Source organism: Xenopus laevis, chromosome 8L (genome assembly GCF_017654675.1).
Source record: "Xenopus laevis strain J_2021 chromosome 8L, Xenopus_laevis_v10.1, whole genome shotgun sequence".
NCBI lineage: Eukaryota > Metazoa > Chordata > Amphibia > Anura > Pipidae > Xenopus > Xenopus laevis.
This window is the reverse complement of record NC_054385.1, coordinates 7,025,506-7,045,638: the sequence shown is the minus strand read 5'-3', so window position 1 is coordinate 7,045,638 and position 20,133 is coordinate 7,025,506. Positions and strand designations below refer to the sequence as shown.

The window sequence follows — 20,133 nt, the reverse complement described above, 5'->3', positions numbered from 1 at the left end:
CCGACCATCTTTCCTGGCCCTGGTCGCGGCCGTAAGCAGGAAAAAGGTATGTGCGGTGGGGCCAGAGGGGGGTTGCAGCTGTGGTTCAGGGGGCGACCCTGTTTCTGAGACAACAAAACTTCTAAAAAACGCTTTTTTCAGAGTGGTATAAATTCTTTTTCCTTCTGTTTCATATACACACCATCCACAGTGTATTAGTATTTATAAGCATGAAGAGTCGAAACAGACTGGAACATAGGCAGTACTTTTCTCTGCAATCACCCTTTATTGGTGTTTAATCACGACATGTTTCAGGAAGAAATCCCTTTTTCAAGTGATACAAAAAAAGCCAATTGAAAATAAATTTATAACACTATGGATTGCCCTACAACAAAAGGTGCTGGATACATGGACTTAAGGGTTAAATTTACCAGCAATTAATGTGCGTCACATGGTGTAGTTGGGTGGAGGCTTAGGCCTGCAGGGTATTTATTGTATATTCAATTGGATTTTTTTGTATCACTTGAAAAAGGGATTTTTTCCTGAAACATGTTGTGATTAAACACCAAAAAAGGGTGATTGCAGACAACAGAACTTCTCTATTTCTAATTGTCTACATGCAAAGTATATTTACCAAACAGTAAAATGTACTTACTTTTTAATGGCAAATACCGTAAGACCTATGCGAACTCCCCTTTGATGGAACTGGGCATTCAGTATATCAATGTTGTACGTCCCGTTCCAAACAATCGGGGCTAACCAAGGTGTTATTGTAAGTACATCCTTTCTTCTATAAACAGAAGAATATTTATTGGATCAAACAATAAGATATTAAAATATCATTGCCCTATACTAAATAAAAATTACAGACGATAAAAATGGAAGAGATAATAAAGGCCCACTACATTTGATGAAAAAAAAATGCTGGCAAAGTTTTGGCCATGCCTATGCAGCCTTTGTTTCCCTCACATGTTGGTCACAAGCTCCTTATTGCTTTTCAAAGGCTTTTCATTGTGTTTTTAATATGGTTGCAAACAGCCAGAAGGGTGTGTTGTCAAATAACCAAGAGCTTATGGGATCTGAGATGAAGGTGTAGGCACAACCTCCTGTATAGAGAGACATCAGAAGTCTATGGCAACATAGACATTCCCATGTTCTAAATCCACTTTTCCAAGTACCATTCTGGACTTTAATAGATAAAGATAAGAATAAAAGATGCATTGGTAGGATAGGAGATGATAGAAGCAAGAGAACATAAAAAAAACAAAAGCAAAACAGAGGACTGTGATGTCTATATGAAGCTAAAATAAAGTGAATGAAATGCATTTCTGTGCAGGACAAAGCCCATAAAATCAACATGATCCTTCACCGAGTAGAATGCTGAACACAATCTAATTTATGAATTTAAGAGAAATTCCAAAAGTCCTGTCAAGGTGCAACCCTATAATCTGTAACTGGTCTGAAAATTACTCTACACTGACAGATAAAATCCATAGTACATAGATTTTGTTCAGGGTCGGAGGGTATGGTATGTATAGTGGCACTCAAATCCGGTCCTAAATTTGTATTCTGTGGATGTTAGTCAGTTCAGGGATCAGGCAGATTTGAAAATGTTATCACAGTGTTGGTCAGTGTATTGTGCATCAGCAGATGAGAAAGTAATGAGGAGCCACCTATTTGGTCTCACCTCTAACTCAAACACATCTAAGCAATGTTTTACATAAATTAAACTCACGGGGGGTTCAATGTCTCAGGCTTAGGGTACAACATCCTGTAAAGGAAAAAAAAGGTTAAAATGACAAAATTGCCTGTTATTAGTAATAATCAGGCGGAATCACGAGTTTTTGAAACAGCTGGATTACTATTAGTATGATATGGTCAGTACAGGATAGAACAGAGAAATGTATGAAGTTGAAGTAGCCAGAAAGAGGTAACACATTGAGACTGAAAGCCTGGGGATACCTCTCCACTCTTAACAGCGTACAGAGTAATTTTCCTATTCACAGCAGACAAAACACATTGGGCTGCTGAGGAGTTCATTGCTTCAAACCGTTCCATAAATCTGCTTAACTTGCTAGGTAACAGGTACCAAGGTGATGGTTCTGCAGGGCATTGGCTCTAGGGGTTTATAATTTCTGTCATATAAGCTATGTCTAAGCCATTTCTAATTTGATACATGATCCTTATTTGTAGGATGGGTTTTATGGAATGTCACACCTGTTAGTGTTCCCCACCATTTGGAGGTGGAGGTATTTGGACTCATTGTGCTTTTCTTGTATTGCTTTGTACTGAAATTAGCCTATTGTTATTTCCTATCTGGCTGACCAAGATATGCTGTTGTTAAAGAAGGTCTGAAATCCAGAAAGAACTTTGAATTGATGTACATGGAACTGCATGGTCCTGCCTCTGATGTCACTAGCTCCACTCCCAACATCCCCGTCTGAACTTTCGAGGGAGCAAAGGAAGTGATCATGCCTGAGACACTGACTTCTCTGGCATGTGTTAACAATGAACAGACTACATGGCACCCCAAGGAATTCAGCTGTTCAGAAGACCTAAACTGGAAATGGTATTGGCCAATGATCTCAGATATGAGCTTAGATATGATTAAAGCTTTAGTTCCACTTTTCTACAGGTTCCAAAATAAGTTAGGCTTTACTGTGCATCTTTTTATTAGACTTTGAGTACAACTTTCTTATGTGTTCAACATCATACATGCCTCTGTATTGCAAGACAGATGATTTGCAATGGATCATGTAACTTCCCATCTCTTCATTCCAAAAAGAAAGCAGCCATTTTCAAGTTGATTTCACACCACACCATTCAAATGAATACTACATTACCTCTCAAGTTTCACTTCAGTTAGCTGATCCAAACTTGAAGCAATGGCACTAGTAGTAGTGTTGAGGCTGTTGAAAAAACAGTGAAGAGTATATACCCTGCTATGAAATCACTAGCCCATTATAAGTGGCAGACAAATTCCACTGAAGAGAGTCTGACAAACCATATTCGGGCTCTCAGAGCCCATGGGTCAAAGGGAACCAGCTGAAACACAGGCATGAACAATGGGCTTGGGTTGGAAATAGGTCAGCATGGTCCACAGCAGCATAGAGTACCTGTCATGTATGCCCTGAGGTTGGTCCTTCCTCAACCTCAGGCTGGATTGGACACAGGTTAGGAGGGTGTGACCTGAATACCTGACACATGCATCACTAGGATCACTACAACAGGCTTTAAAATGGTTGTATATTATAGGTCTAAATCTACGGCTATTAGTTCCCTAAGAGGGGTGACATAAAGAAATATATAACTTGTGTTTGTTACTTTGTTTAGAAAAATTTCCAGTTATAAAAAAAATGGAAAGATTTGGCCATTTTCTGTGTTCAAAATGTTACTTCCAGACTCCCCAAACTGTGCTCTCAATGTTAATTATACCAAACCTCTGCATGGGCAATTTCAACCCGAATGTCACAATTGTGCAACTCTTTTTGAATATGGGAAAATGTTAAATGACCCACATTTGCTCTTAGGTCAAGTTATAAAAAGTTCCATTATTCTCATCATGAATCCTATGAACATCTAAAAGAAAAACATTATATGCCTACTACCATTACTACTAATAATAATAATTCATAATTTGACATATTTACAACAGTATTACAAATACTTATAACAAAATATGTTTTACCCTACAGTTTTGTGCATTTTTAAAAATAACACTTAAAATAAATTGTCGGCAATCAGTCTTGAATTAAAAATTTTGCAACTCACCTATTTTGTTCCCCACAGAACATGATATACCTATATTTAGGATACAAGTCTTGCAACCTCCAGCCATATCTAAAAATTGAAAAACGTAGTATTGCAAATTTAACATGGCAAATGTTATACATCACAGAGCTTTTAAATCTGTGCTCCCACTAGAGAGGTGACATTTGGCCAGGGACCACAAACCCCATTACAAGACAATAGATATAGAAACATACAGTATATGAAATTATTATTTTAGCAGTTACCTTGTTATTATAACTTGATACTATACAGTAGTCCCAAAAATTTTTAAAAAAAGGAGAAACTCCAACTCTTACCCTAACTGGCCTCCAGGTTTGGTGCCTTAGCCCATTACAAGGTTACAGATATATCGAAACATTGGAGTAACAGTCACCCTGCTATAGTTCCAGGGGTACCCAGGGCACACATAAGCATTATTTAAGGGTAATGCCAACTTAATAGAGAGTACTGGACCATTGTAGCTGAACCTGTTTGAGAATTAAGCAGAGAGAGAGACTGAATGACTTAATCTGGGCAAAGCCAGGCGGGATATGAGCCCTGTACCAAATACTAGTTATAGTGTTCACAGAACTCTGCACTGCTACTATTGTAATAGCTGCCAGCAGGATTAAGGGCAGATACTGTGGGCAGATAGAAGTGGTGGCTCACTACTGAAAAGAGCTGCTTACCACTTTTGTTACACATGTGACAATGAGTAAGCGGTCGTGGTGACACCGAAGGAAGCAGCCCAAGGTCATGCCCACAATAGGAGTGCAGCACCAGGGATTGCCGGTTCAGGTGATAGAATTGGAACATGGGAGGTCTGAATATGCTGTACCAACAGATCAACATTGGCCAGGCCACCAGAGCACCCTGACGAACACAGGAACACCCTAACTACAAAAGACCTGCTTTGGGGCAGGGGTATACAAATATCATATAAGATTCCATTCAACACTAGGGATGTCGCGGACTGTTCGCCGGCGAACTTGTTCGCGCGAACATCGGCTGTTCGCGTCCGCCGCAAGTTCGCGAACGTCGCGCGACGTTCGCCAATAGGCGTTCGCGTCAAAATCGTTCGACCATTCGACCATTCGATCGCTAAAATCGAACGATTTTCGTTCGATTCGAACGAAAATCGTTCGATCGAACGATTAAAATCCTTCGATCGTTCGAATCGAACGATTTTCGGATGTTCGAAGTTCGCGAACTGTTCGCGAACTGTTCGCAATTTTTGCCGGTGTTCGCGAACGGCGTTCGCGAACACATTATCGGCGGTTCGCTACATCCCTATTCAACACAATAGACCGGCTTTGTTTAGACAGAGACAGACTGATGACTTAAATGAAAACATGTTTACGTGGAAGGTATAGAAATCAAAATAAGTCACTCTGATAGGATGTCTGCCTCACAGGCTTCACACCCCTAATACAGTACATGATTGTTTGTCTTAAATTTATATCTCTTGTGTTGTCTTGATGCCCTTACCTACTAAATGAAAAGAACCCAAGAATCCCACAAATGAGGAAGAAGCTCAGTATCTTAAGAGAGATCTTCTGACCTGTAACAAAAAGAGATAAAAATTAGTGCTTTAACTTTAACATAACCCAAAAAATACATTTAATCCAAGAAAGAAACTATGCCAACCAAGCAAATATCCACTTCCAGTTACAATAACAGTTTTACATAATTTCCTTGTAGGTGAAGATACAGCCCCTACATGGACTATATGGCACTTTTCATATTTCCAGATACCATTTTATAGTCAACTGGTAATCTGCTGGTGCAACTTATGTCTTTTACATGCCCATAGCTTGTCAGACATTGGTTGCTGTCTTGGTCACCTCAGTTACTTGGTATAAAGAAACCCAATGCGCTGCATGATTGGGGACAGGGGTGCTTCGCCAATGAGGCAAGTTGAGGCTGTCGCCTCAGGCGGCAGCGCCCCACTAGGTACCAGGGGCAGCAAAAATGCTGCGCCTGGTACTTTAAGAGCATATTTCTGGGGGGGGGGGCAGCAGCAAATGCTGCTGCCTCAGGCGGCGGAGGGGCCAAGATCGCCCCTGATTGGGGCCTGTCAGCCCAGGAACATATTATACAGTGGATGTGGTGTGTGGCTGATGCCTCTGCAAAGGTTCTTCCAAGGCCTAGGAAGACCCACTGGATCAGCTCACTTTAGCTTACAACATACTGTAGATGCCCAACTTGGGCAAAGATCCTCTAGGCTCTGAGAGTGCAGCGCATGAAATGTTTAGCTAGAACTCTATTACTAAGTATGGCTTGTTTTCCAGTCATTCTTCTAAACTCTTCTCAGACCAAGACATGGTTTTTGAAACTAACGACCATGTCCAAAATACATCAACATTGCTGAAATACAGTACATCAGTGCTCAAAACTAACTACAAATTATCCTGGGTTCAGATATTTTATATTGATTTATGTTGGTACTTTGTTAGCTTTCTTCTAGAAGCCCCAAACATGTCTCCAAGGTGAAGAGACTTACATGATGGCTTATAGATGACTGCTGTGGTGATCACAGAAATCAAAATGCAATGGTTCCTGAATGTTCCTTGTGTGTTTTATTTTTTTACTTGAATAGGAAGCAATGACAGGTCAGGTTCTGTAACACTGTAGTTCTCCATGACAGCAATCGGTGATGAATCCACCAGTGACTCAACATTGGGTTTGACTTGTGACCCTCATGCAGTTAGCCACCTGAAAGGCTATTATACCAAAGTTGTGTAGAAAAAAATAAACACCAACCTGTATTGCACCATCACTCTTCATTCAACAGCTATGGAGATGATGGAAACATACTTACAACACCCCATCCTGAAGCTGTCAACAGACTGGATTTGATGACCCTGCCTACACATAAACACTGCAGTATGTTTGCAGTTTACTGTTCCAGAGTTCCTAATCTGCACTGACAGAAGGGGCAAAGAGGAAGAATTTGCAGTTGCTTTTTGTTTGTTGGTGCCTTTCCCTCAAGCTTCCATAATAAAATCCTCTGTTACATCAGCACTGTAAGAGTATGGCAGCATGGCACTGAGAAGAAAAGTGCCCAAGGCAATTGACTCCTTGACAAATGTCTAAGAGCTCGAAACATGTTGTGCTAACTAATAAACCATTTTGAGCAGTTTATCTGCCTACAGGCCATTCCTTGCTCTCCATAATCATCTTTTTCATAAGCAACTAGACTCACTGGATGCTACCTAAGAGCCTGGTACTCAGCCAGGAATTTTACCTTTCCTCTTCCTTTAAATTTGGGTTCTGCCACTTAGGCAGGGAAGGGTATGTTCTTTAAGGCTAGGCTTACTCAAACCTACATCAATGAATTCCCCTACAATAAATAGTATGGGTATATTATACATGAAATCAGAACTGCATTTGTCCTACCATTTTATCAGGGGTCGGATTGTTATACTGTACATGAAAATGACACTATTTATACTACCATGTGTTCTGGGGCCATTGTATTTTCAAGTGGCACTATATTTATTTGGCTATGTAGTGTACATGAAACTGGTGCTACATTTATCCTGCTAGGTGTTGTGGGTAGTATGTTACATGACATTGCTGCTGCATTTATACAGTTAACAGTGTTTTGGGATAATTGACATGGAATTGGCCCATCGATGTAGAAAATGTGATTAATTATCCTCCTCAAACCAAAAATAAAATCACTCTTTGCCTATGCAAACTATTTGAAATATTCCAAGTGCAACTCATCATGTCAAAATTGTAACCTTTAAGCAAACCCTATTTGTTGACATCTGGCCCAGAACACAGTCATCTACTTGTAGACAGAAGGTACAGCGCCTTATTAGTGTGTTAGGTCATCTGCAATTCCAACCAAGCAGGCAACATATACTCACCTCCTATGAAACGGGGTAACAAAAGAAAAAACAGACCCAGACTCAGAATTTACCAAAGGATTCTAGATCTACAGTAAGTATGGAAGCTTTCATCTGAAACCCATTCAAAACTAATGCCAAAAAGAAATTCTTGAGCATCCTCAGCTTCTCTTGAGAAACTATAGTGGAAATTGATTTCAAAACCCACCAAGTTATCCTAAAGTCACCTGAATATATATATCAGGACATGTGGTCAGAGCATAACTGGGCATGACCATGGCCTCTAGAAGGTTGATGACTGGACCAATAAAAGTCCATAGGTTAATGGATGGATAGTTTAGTTTGTCTATGTGACCACACACCATGCATTACATGCACATTTATGTATTTTTTATGTGCTAGTTTTGATATGTAACAGACACCACAGACAGGCAAGCTCACCACAATCCCGGCCATTAAGGATGGTGATCCTCATGTTGCTTCCAGAAGTGCCTATTGTAGGCTGCCCAAGGCACAAACGCTCAGAGTTCCTTCAACGATCAAGTCTCTGCATTCAGCACCTTGCTTTCCCTGATTAAGACTTGACATGAAGAATGGACACAAAAGAATAAAGTATAGATTAGGAGCAATAGGGAAGAATACATATAAGCGATGAGTATTTGAGTATTAACAATAAAATACATCCCACTGAAAATCTAGGACAACATATTATATCATGTCCTCGATGAATTGGTTTCTTGCTCAGCCTAATTTCTCCCCTATAGACTATTTCAGTCGGATCTCTCAGCAAGGGCCCCAAAACACACACAGGCAATCACACAATGGGTTAGAAGTGCTACAGGGGTTATTGTTATTTGTTACTACCGATACTTAGATCTTCAAGGTTTCTACCTACTCTAATGCTCTTGGGGCACATTCTCTGAACATTTTTACAGCAGGTGGAGAAATGTCTGAGAAGTCTATCATTAGTTTTAATAGAAACTGCCTACTCCGCCCCCCCCCCCCCAACCGGCTATGCTACTGGATTTTTCTGCAAGTCTTTGGCAGCAAGTTGAGGCTGCAGAAAATAAAAATAAAAATGTTGTTCTATGTGAGGACCCATGCATCACCACATGTGTATTTATATAATATATGTGTCTTTAATACTGTATACAGCCCTGTCAATGCCTTCTGTAGGGTCACCTTACTAAAAACGAGTGCTTAATTGGACCAGTGCCACTATTTATAACTAACTCCATTTAGATTGGTCAGCTACAAGTTTTAAAAGCAAACTTCTAATTGATGAAATGTATCTTTATACTATGCAACTAAGTCATATCTACAGAAATAATAAACCCATAAACCAAGTTACACTACATAGAATGTATAACAAATATTTACAAACTGTATGCTACATAGGGTGTCTTTGAAGCTTGTCTTTGTTATGTCCTGATACTATCTAATTTATAAATTACACAACATTCTTAGATACAAATCACAATGTATATACTGTATACAATATACACATATTGCATATAATAAAGATATAACACAAGCAAGTCTCCCTGAGGTAACAAAGCCTCTTCTGTATCTATAGCTATAATTGTTATTTACACAAGTGTGATTATATATGCTGCCACCATACAGCTGAGTATACACTCTAAAAGTATGCTAACACCAAGCACAATGAGAGACCTGCCCTTTCAGCTTTAGCCATCAAATGACCGATGACTGATTATAATCAGTTCCTGCTTTGTGCTTCCATAAGGAATGAAAGAAATGAATTTAGACAGGCATGCTTTTGCTCATGTGTAAATAATAAGTTACTTTGACTTGGTGGAAGCAATTTCCACTGGCTTCATTAGACAAACACCATACAGTAGATGGAGAAGGTACACATTGCTCTATGAACTGGTGCCATTGCCAAAGCAAGCTTAAACTCTCCCAATAGCTATAGCAATATTATAGGGGTGTTCTTGTGTACACGACAAGACAAATATAAGGGGCTGTGTGTAAAAAGTGGAAAATTCGGACCCTTTCTGCACCTTGAGGACCTGCACCCAACAATACTTTACTCCTATGCTATGGCTACATAGCTCATCTATGGCAATATCCATATGTTAATTTCTGCTGCTTTCACCAGAAAGTCATCCTCTACTCAATTGAAGTTCCTAGATAACCAATTTCCAACCTTTCTACCTAGCAAACAGTTATCTGGCTAGGAAGCAAGCTAATCTTTCAGTTGGAGGATGTTGAGGCATTAGTCTTTACATTGGAATCTAAATGGAGGATGTTAAGACATTAGCTAGTGTTTGACCTATGACTACATATTTAAATACTAATTAATGTATAAACCCAAGATGCTTTTGAGACCTTCACTCAGAGGAGGGCAGCAAAGGAAGCTGGAAGAAGTTAACTACTGTTAAGGCCTTCAAGTTAGACAGTGGCATCTTTGAATGCTAAATACATTTTAAGAAGGTATAAACATCTACTTCTGACATCATTAGTAGGAATTTATATGTTTACACTGTACAGAGGTGCACTCATTTCATAAGCTAAGTGGGGCCCTGGCCAAGGGATGAACGTTCAACTCAAAAACTTTGACAACCACTGCCTATCACGTGACGTCAAAGTATGAATGCACTGAATCCACTTTGGATGTGGCACAATACCAAATCCAACACAAAGGGGGAAAATTTACTTAGGGTTGAATATCGAGGGTTAATTAACCCTCGATATTCGACTGTCGAAGTTAAATCCTTCGAATATCGAAGTCGAAGGATTTACCACAATTCGTTCGAAGGAACGAATCCATCGATCGAACGAAATTCCTTCGATCAAAAAAAGCTTAGAAATCCTATGGGGACCTTCCCCATAGGCTAACATTGAAGTTCGGTAGGTTTTACTTGGCGAAGTAGGGGGTCGAAGTTTTTTTAAAGAGACAGTACTTCGACTATCGAATGGTCAAACAGTTGAACGATTTTTAGTTTGAATCATTCGATTCGAAGTCGTAGTCGAAGGTCGAAGTAGCCAATTCGATGGTCGAAGTAGCCTAAGAAAACATTCAAAATTCAAAGTATTTTTTATTCTATTCCTTCACTCGAGCTCAGTCAAATCTGAATAAGAGTCAGGTTCGGTTTGGCCAGGAACTCTGGGTTAAACCAAGTTAAGCAGTGCTTGCTTCATCTATTGTCTCCAGTAACTTGCAAATGATGTTGGCCCTGATCGTAGCCTTGACTACATCTTAAATTCACTAATCCATAATCTGTCATTTAGATGTTTCTGCAGCCTTTGGCACAGTTGATCACCCACTCCTAGATATTTTGCACTGTCCTGGTTTTGTTTCTGGTCCAGCTTGTAAAGCTGGTTTTTATGGTTTCACCGCCTCCTCTCTCCCTTTCTTTTTGACCATCCCTCCAAATTCTATTTTCGATCTATACCACAACTCAAAAAATAGTATTTCATTCTTTGGATTCCAATGTCATCTTGATTCAAGTGACAGATCTACCTGTCTGCTCAAGGAATGTCCCCCTCTGTCATAATTCACAGATCGGCCTTCTAGCATTTAAAGCGGAATTGGTCATGCGATTCAGTTCTATATGGTACAAGAAGACAGGCACAAAGCCTATGTAACACAGAGATACAATGTCCTTCTACTTGTAATTGGAGAACATTTTCTTGTTTCTTGTGGGGAAAGTTGCCATTTGCCCTTGTGGGTAACAATAAAATGCAATTGATGGTGGGCAACAAGTATTATTCTTCATCACTTCTACAAGTAGTACCAACAGCCAAGATTTAACCTGTGGACCTTCAACATAGGTGATTGTAACATGACGGAAATAGTAATAGGTTAACATCTTATAGCCTGTAAGGAGAGATACAATCAAACTATGGCAGCATAGGTATTCCTCTATACTAAGCACAATTCAGCAAGAACAGCCCACTAAGTTTGCTCATAGCCTGTACAGCGAGATACCATAAAACTATGGCAGAAAAGGCATTCCCCAATACTAAGCACAATTCAGCAGGAAAACACCCCTAAGTTTGCATGTAGCCCATACAGAGACATCCCATAAAGTAATGGCAGCATAGGTATTCCCCTGTACTAAGCACAATTCATAGCCAGTACAATCAAAAACACAATGCACATAACTTTGCCAAGTTAGCCTCAGAGACAGCAGTTGCTAATTACCAGGACAAAGAGAACAAAGGCTTGAATGGCAGGTGGAAACACAAAATCAAACACTAGCATCCCCTTCTCCAACTGAATTCATAGCCATTGTAGCCAGTTCCAACCCTACTTAAGGAAAACTGGGCATTAGGGCATTGTATATGGGGATACCTTCTAGCTCAGCAGGATTCTGGTGAAATAGTGTAGACTTACAGAATGCTAAATGACAACTATTGGAGGGATTTTCACCCTAGATACGGGGTGGCTCTAACTCACTTCTGTGGGCAAGATTGGGTCATAGTAGAAGCCAAAAGGGATATAACCATGAACCTTTTATCCTGTTCCACAGAACTGAAGGACACAGGAGAGATACCATAAAACTATGCCAGCATAAGAATTCTTCAGGAAATTTTGGGGGTCCTTCAAAACAAACATCTGTAGTCTTTGAAAAACAACAAGCTCTGCAGAGCTACTTAAATGGACATGCTGAGGTCAGATTATTCTACCTGAGCCGAAGTGCGTTACAGTGACAAAACCTTCTTGTTTGAAGAAAGGATTAGTGGCAAGCCTAGAGATGACACACTGAACAGCTGAAGGCAAGGCATGAAAACCATCAGGTTTTGATTCTTTCACCACCGGCAGAAGTGTAACATTTCCAGAAGAATATTTATACACACCGTATAGATCTATGTAATTTACCTGATTAATTAAAGCTAGGCATTCAGTCCCGTAGCTTACAGTAGCATTTATTTATCATTGCAGGAATGCATAGAACATTGAGACCCCTGATTTCGTCCCATACATCACAAACCAACCTTCTCAATGTAACCAAAAATTAGAATTCCTATTCCGCTATCTGTTTGTGAGGGTTGGTCATACACATAACGACCCGCTTGTTTGGCCTTGATCTTGCCTGGTTTTGTCACATACGTGTTGGGATAAATAGGACTGATCTGATCGTTGGGACAGGGGCCAATGCTAACCCACCAGAGGACCACAGCAGCAGGCTGAGGCGGTTATCTCCTGATGGATGCATATGAGATACAGTATCTTGCTGATTTTCAGCCAGATATTGGTTGGCCCATGTGGAGAATGCCAATCAAATGTCAACTGGGTTTGGAGGGGTAGGATTATATCAGTACATCTATGGCAATTTTTAGCTCTGTGGACCAGGCCCGGACTGGCAATCTGTGGGTTCTGGCAAATGCCAGAGGGGCTGCTATAAGGTCCCATAGAAAGTCAGTATTTAGTGGGCTGGTGGGGGCTGTTTGGGCCTCTATGTGGGCTGATTGGGCCTCTGTGTACCTGAAATGCCTATTTTAATTCTCAGTCCGGACCTGCATTGGACCAAGGTAAAGAAGAGTTTAAAATGTTAGAACAGCGGTTCTTTGGATTAGGAACCCCCTTAGCTCATAATAATCTGTGTATCAGTGATTCAACCATAGTACAAAGAATATCTAGGAGAGCAAATACGCCCAAGTCCAAAATTTCTAATCTAAATTATTATAGTTATAGTAGATGAAAGACCCAGTGCTTTCTTTCGCCATTAGGCAGATAGATGAAGAAGACTCGCACTAGCAAAAGGGACCACAGCTTTATCTTAATCACTTTCCCACAACTCTAACCAATAAAAACTGTGCAAAGGTACAAATATACACATTGCGTATTTGAATAAGACCACCTGTTTAGCCCTTTTCAGGCCGATTCTTTTGACCCATCTGCACCATTGGGTTGCCAATAAACAAGGGGCAGAAGAGAAACCCCAAAAAAGGAATAGTCTACACTCTTATCAGAACTGTAGATTTTATTCTGTGTGTAAAGGGTTAAACCCTTGTAACAAGCAGTGACATTTTACCCAGAATATCTGATTCATCCCATTCAGTTAATCTAGAGAGACCTGCCCCCAGGACCTGCGCACAAGAATGCATCACACCCTCTTAAACTTGTGAGGGAAGGGGTGAAACCTCCCACCCACCTTTCTGTGTAGCCGTTAATTACCCATACCATGTGTGACATCAGCACAGTCCTCCACTGAGAAGACTCTCTTCTGGATTGATACATGGTTCAGAGCACAAAAACACTGGTTAGAGACATACAGCATTTCTGAGGATTAGCTGCCTATTGTCAGTGTACAAGCCCCAGTTTTAAGTTGTTTAAAGTGCTGGTTCAGACACGCAACTCATAACTGCTCATGGGGCACAAACGTGTAAGGCAATAGAGATGTTGATCAAATAAAGTTTTTTTGTTTTTTTTAATTTATTTTTGGTGACCTTTCTGGTTTGTTTGAGTACCTGACCCCCTTTTTTCTGTGGTTGTACATGTTATACAAGTGCCCAAATTGAAATGGACTGAAAAGTGCTTGTGTCCCATTTGCAAGCCATGGTTTCCAAAAAAAAAGACTTATGAAGCTCCTGTCATGCCCAGTAGAAAAAACCCCACATAAGAATGACCAGCAGGGCCACAGGGCTTATGTTTAAAGTATAGACTAGGTGGGAGTAGACTGGCAAGGATACTTGCCCACAAAACAGTTTATTAAGCCAACATAAAGTGAAAAACTACCAAAACAGGCAGGATAATAAGATAATAAATAAAGTAACTGGCTCAGGATGAATAGTTCAACAGGGTGCCCAACCCAGCAGGGTGACTAGCAGGTACAGAGACCTAGGAACTGGCAAAGAGAGAAGCCAGGTCAGGGTTTAAAGAAGGGCTCTCTGCTTGGAGCTTATTAGGGAAATGCTGCACTTGGCAGTTAATGCAGACAAGCTGAGTATACAATACATATATTAACTGCACTAGGGATAACCATAGGAACCTCAGAACAGGGTAAGCCTATACCTCTAACCTGCCTTAATAGGCAACAGGATGCAAAATACAAGGTATCTTGTTAAAGGCATGCTGTCATAATGAATCAGTTAATAGTGCTGCTCCAGTAGAATTCTGCACTGAAATCCATTTCTCAAAAGAGCAAACAGTTTTTTTTATATTCAATTTTGAAATCTGACATGGGGCTGGACATATTGTCAATTTCACAGCTGCCCCAAGTCATGTGACTTGTGCTCTGATAAACTTCAATCACTCTTTACTGCTGTACTGCAAGTTGGAGTGATATCACCCACCTCCCTTTTCCCCCCCAGCAGCCAAACAAAAGAACAATGGGAAGGTAACCAGATAACAGCTGCCTGGTAGATCTAAGAAAATAACACTCAATAGTAAAAACCCATGTCCCACTGAGACTCTTTCAGTTACATTGAGAAGGAAAAACAGCAGCCTGCCAGAAAGCATTTCTCTCCTAAAGTGCAGGCACAAGTCACATGACCTGGGGCAGCTGGGAAATTGACAAAATGTCTAGCCCCATGTCAGATTTCAAAATTGAATATAAAAAAAAACTGTTTGCTCTTTTGAGAAATGGATTTCAGTGCAGAATTTTGCTGGAGTAGCACTATTAACTGATGCATTTTGAAAAAAAACATGTTTTCCGATGACAGGATCCCTTTAAATCCCAGCAGAGGAATGATACCTTACAGCTCCAGGTGGGATACAAACAACATTTATAGGTGTCCTTTGGAGAGATGTGGCATAACATCAGTTGGACTGGGATTCCAAGAAACCTCTAGAGAAACTGACTTGAACAATTCGATGTAGCCAGTGCTAAATGTAATAGGCTACAGTGGAAATAAGAAAGGCCTCATGAGAACAGCTAGAGCCCACAGGGAGGTCCCCTGGCATTCTGGCAGGTCAGTCCAGCCCTTTATGTAAACTTTAATCCCAATCCCCCAGACAGGAATGCCCAGGGGAGCAGGTGGCCTATTAAGAAGTTAGGTCCAAGTCCCAAATTAGGGCAATTTATTAGGTTATGTAAGGGTTTACCCTGGGGGACACCCGCAGCCCTAGTCCTCTGCGCCGGGTTCTCTATGACGCGAGGCTGCGCACCTCCGGGTTTACGTGCCGGCATGTGACGTCTTCATGCCAAGTGGCGCGAAATTCAAATATTTAAAGGGGCTTCTGACTCAAACTCATTGCCCATTGTTAGGCTCTACTAGCTAGTATCCTGGGTGTGTTTGATTCCTGGTTTTGATCCCTGCCTGTCTGATTGCTCTGAACTCTGCGAATATTGACACTTGCCTGCCTGACTATTCTGAACTCTGTTAATCCTGATGCCTGCCTGCCTATTCTACCAGTATTGACCCTTGCCTGTCTGACCTCGCTTGAACTCTGCCCGCACCAACCCGGCCTGTCTGTCCTCGCTTAAACTCTGCCTGCATCGACGCAGCCTGTCTGACCTTGCTAGTACACTGCCGACACTGACCCCGGCCTGCCTGACTACATTTTGTCTATTCTAAGAACTGTGCCCTCCGTCCAAAAACCTTGATAACGAACGCGCCCCTTTGCTCGTCCGGAACCCTTTGCTTGGCTCCTCTCTTATTAAGACCTCGCGGCATCCAATTAGCTGAGGGCTCCTCCCGAAGTGAAAGGCAGCTGTTAAAGGCAGAAGCAAGAGCCGACACAAGGGAGCCTAGCACCGGTTCTGGATTTAAGGTGCCGATCGTGACAGTTAACTTTAGTTTTAGGGCCTTAAATTAAATTTTCTATGGGACCCATTCTATGGGACCAATGGTATAACTACTTACACCTTTGCCCCCAGAGCTTTTGTTTGTTCATCAAGCTGATTGCATTTGACTTTATAAAAATGTATTATAAAAACTCTATGCATATCTAACCCTCAAGAGCCAGGCTAAGTATTAGAGGTGCCTGGGGCAGGTTCCCGCACAAGGCAATACTTCTTGGCACAGTGCCAGCCAAGGCTAGGTGTAAGTGTATGTAAATGTATAAGTGTACTTATTCCAAGAAGGAATGATCAGCGTGCACAATACTTAAGGGAGGAGGTGGGGGGAGAGGTGACAGACAGGGTTCCAGTGCAGAAGTGGGAAAAGCAGAGTGAGGAGGGGGCGTGAGCAGCAAGCAGGACAAAAGAAAAGAAAACATAATGAGAATGACAGGTTGAGGCAGATAGAGGAGGAGGGGGCAGAGGGTGAATAAGTAAGTAGTTGGATATAATGGACTCTATGGTAGACTTTTCTGTAATTCGGAGCTTTCTAGATAAAAGAAAATCAGTATGCCCCCTTGTAAGTCTTACCCTGCCTTCTGTTGGCGGGTATCTCTATGGCAGCCATTGGGAAGGTACACTACTTGTCAACACCTGCTCTAGAACACACCAGAGCGACCACAACCCTCCAGGGGTTACATTTGGAGCAGCAAAGGAACGGAATAAAAACAGGCAACTGTGTAGATCACAGTGGCAATTTATGTAGAAAAAGTGAGCCTATTTATGAAGATTAAACACTTGTAATGTATTTCATAATACAAGGTGTAGTAGCAAGTGAGAACACGGCTTACGGCTAAGGATGACTATATACCTAAATTTTATATATATATATGTATTTGTTTATATATATATATAGACACACACAGGGGGATGATGAAATAATAATAAATAGTCATCAACTGTCATACCTTAAAGGGCCAAATTCATACCCAACACATGTATTCAGTCCCGTCTGCCTATATATTATATGTTTATACACACGCAGATAATATACTTTATAATACACTATATAAAATACTTTACTTTTGGAATGTTACATTTTATAAATAGCTGCATTAAAATATATAATATAATTACATACCCTCTGCATATATAAGATAAATAAGAAGATACATAACAGACTTTATAATACAGTTTATAAAATATTACACTATTGCAACATTACATATTCTCTATAACTGCACAGAGAAGATAAATAAAATAAATAATAGACTTTATAATATAGTACAGGCATGGAATCCATTATCCAGCAAGCTCCGAATTACTTAGATATAAATATACTTAGATTTTATCCAAATAATCAAATTTTTTTTAAAATGATTTCCTTTTTCGCTGTAATAATAAAACAGCCGCTTGCACTTGATCCCAACTAAGATATTATTAATCTTTATTGGAAGCAAAACCAGCCTATTGGCTTTATTTAATGTTTACATGATTTTCTAGTAGACTTAAGGTATGAAGATCCTAATTACAGAAAAATCCATTATCCGTAAAACCCCAGGTCCTGAGCCTTCTGGATAACAGGTCACGTACCTGTATAGTTTATAACAGGGCACTATTGGCAATTCATATGCACTAAATGCATAAAAAAGATTCAGTAGATAAGAAATATATATATATATATATATATATATATAGATATATAGATATATATATATATATAGATATATATATATATATAGATATATATATATATATATATATATATATATATATATATATATATATATATATATATATAAATATATATATATATATTTCTTGTAATCATGCTGGCTCGAATATAATTTACCAAAACCGAGAAATATGGTATATATACATTTATTTATTTATTTTTGAGTTTTTTCAATTTCAGGATTTCTTCTATAAATCATGTATTTCTGATTAATTTCTTTAAAAAAAGAGAAAGAATAGGTACTCACATATCAGTGGAGTGGCAGGAAAGGCTCAGTCATACGGGGCTCTTGCAGTGCTAAAGGGAAGGGGCCACACGGTAGAATTCACTGCAGGTATGAGGTTATTTTGTTCTGCCTCTGGGAGAAGCTTATTACATGTGGCTGCCCACAGTTGTCATGCCTTCCACTCCCAGCCCACTAGCAACCCTCCCTGTCTCCCAAGAGGAAGGTCCTTTTCTGTGTGTGTGTATATCTATATAATAAATACGATATATATATATATATATATATATATATATATATATATATATATATATATATATTTATCATTCTTTTATTTTTTTAAATAATATATATTTTATAAATAGGGCTAAACTTGGCAGAAGTAGAAAGATAAGGAAAGAACAGCTGTTACAATTGCCAGTTTTCCTCCTGTGGCTACGGGAGTTCTCAGGGTGTTATCGGTAGTACAAGAGAATGGGGTGGGGCTGATTGATTAAGTAGGTGCTTTAAGTAAACCTGAAAAAATTGGATCCAGTTATGTCCTTGTGGGTGGCAACTCCGCCAAGAAGAATGCCATACCTGGGTTCTGCTAGCTTTCAGGGGATGCTGGGAGTTGTAGTTTGTTCTAAATCAAATTCTGGGGGAAAAAAATGAATAACTAGACTTTATGTTTTTATAATTATTTTTGTATAGTACACTGTATAGGATAATACACCCGTCACCATGGTTTCCAAGGAAGTGTATTGCATTTGGGAATAGCATACTTTTAATAAACATGTTTTGAAACTGCCTTTCTACTGCCATCTTGCCCTGCTGAAGTCATCATCTCTACTGCTGCCATCTTACCCTGCTGATGTCATCTTGCATTACAGCTTCCAACTTGCCCTGCTGACATCATCATGCATTACTGATGCCATCTTGACCTGCAGAAACCCCTTCTATCTAGACCCCCTAAAGATAGCTCAATACTACATAATGGAAACTCCCTGCAAGCAAAGATAGTCTTGTCTAAAACAATACAACTGCTAAAAGGCATGCGACTTAGGCACATATGTGCTGGGGAAAATGGGAATTAATCATTTACGTAAATGGAAATGCTCTGTTATGTAAGAAGAAGCAGGTACTCCCCCCAGTGGCTGCATGTTCTCGTTTTTCAAGAAGGAAATTATAATTGCTTATGCCGACAATAATAAAAAAAGCACAGGAGAATCAAAGCAACAAGGTACTGTGACAAACTGCACACATAACCACCTTAAACCGGATAGAGCAAGCACAATACAATTTGAAATCATTGTCATTATTCAAGCTTTAATAAGGCGGAGGCTCCAGTTTCATCTATTCATGAAGACAAGAGTTCAGTGAATTTCTTTGTTCAGTCTCTGCACATATTTCTTTCCTGCTCACAGCTTAGTAAGGCGCAACATGCTTTCAAGCTTTTGCAATGGCTCAGTTGGTTTAGAGTATTTATGCAGTGGTCTGGTCCTTTTAAAGAACAGCGCTGAAAAAACGCATGTGTGTCCATGCCCATAAGCCTTGTGGACTGCAAGCTGTATGGGTTAGTGGTTGGTATGGGCACTTTATCTTTGATGTAATACTTAATATAGATATAAATCTAGAGGGGCACTGGAGCCTGTGTGATTTTCAGTCAAGGGCAAATGGCTGAATTGTAGATGGACTGATAATATTCTACCTGGCACACACAGATTTGCAGTCTTTCTACCATCCAGACAACAGTCACTCCTTTATTTAAAGATCCGAATCCCATGGTTACAAGGTTTACAATTGAGTGCTACTGCATCTAAATGTGTCTATACCCCAAGGGTAAAAGGTGCCCCCCCAGATAACACAAAGCCAAAATACAAGGCTTCAAAGCCA

At 40.0% G+C, this 20,133-nt stretch overlaps 1 protein-coding gene across 3 annotated transcripts in view; it reads right to left on the bottom strand.

Annotated features, from left to right (window-relative positions):
* Positions 1 to 20,133, bottom strand: part of abo.2.L (ABO blood group (transferase A, alpha 1-3-N-acetylgalactosaminyltransferase; transferase B, alpha 1-3-galactosyltransferase) gene 2 L homeolog) — a 36,036-nt gene that overhangs the window by 1,740 nt on the left and 14,163 nt on the right. Inside the window, exons 1-7 of one of the 3 annotated variants that reach the window (XM_041572390.1) lie at positions 18,283 to 18,474; positions 8,049 to 8,187; positions 5,239 to 5,311; positions 3,751 to 3,819; positions 2,823 to 2,888; positions 1,715 to 1,750; positions 635 to 769 (exon numbers count right to left, since the gene is read on the bottom strand). In XM_041572390.1, coding sequence (XP_041428324.1) covers positions 635 to 769; positions 1,715 to 1,750; positions 2,823 to 2,888; positions 3,751 to 3,819; positions 5,239 to 5,311; positions 8,049 to 8,082 — 413 coding nt within the window. In that variant the 5' untranslated portion in view covers positions 8,083 to 8,187; positions 18,283 to 18,474. Of the gene's footprint in view, positions 1 to 634; positions 770 to 1,714; positions 1,751 to 2,822; positions 2,889 to 3,750; positions 4,239 to 5,238; positions 5,312 to 8,048; positions 8,188 to 18,282; positions 18,475 to 20,133 lie in introns of those variants that run through there. The other 2 variants (XM_018229525.2, XM_041572391.1) reach the window with 2 other exon arrangements.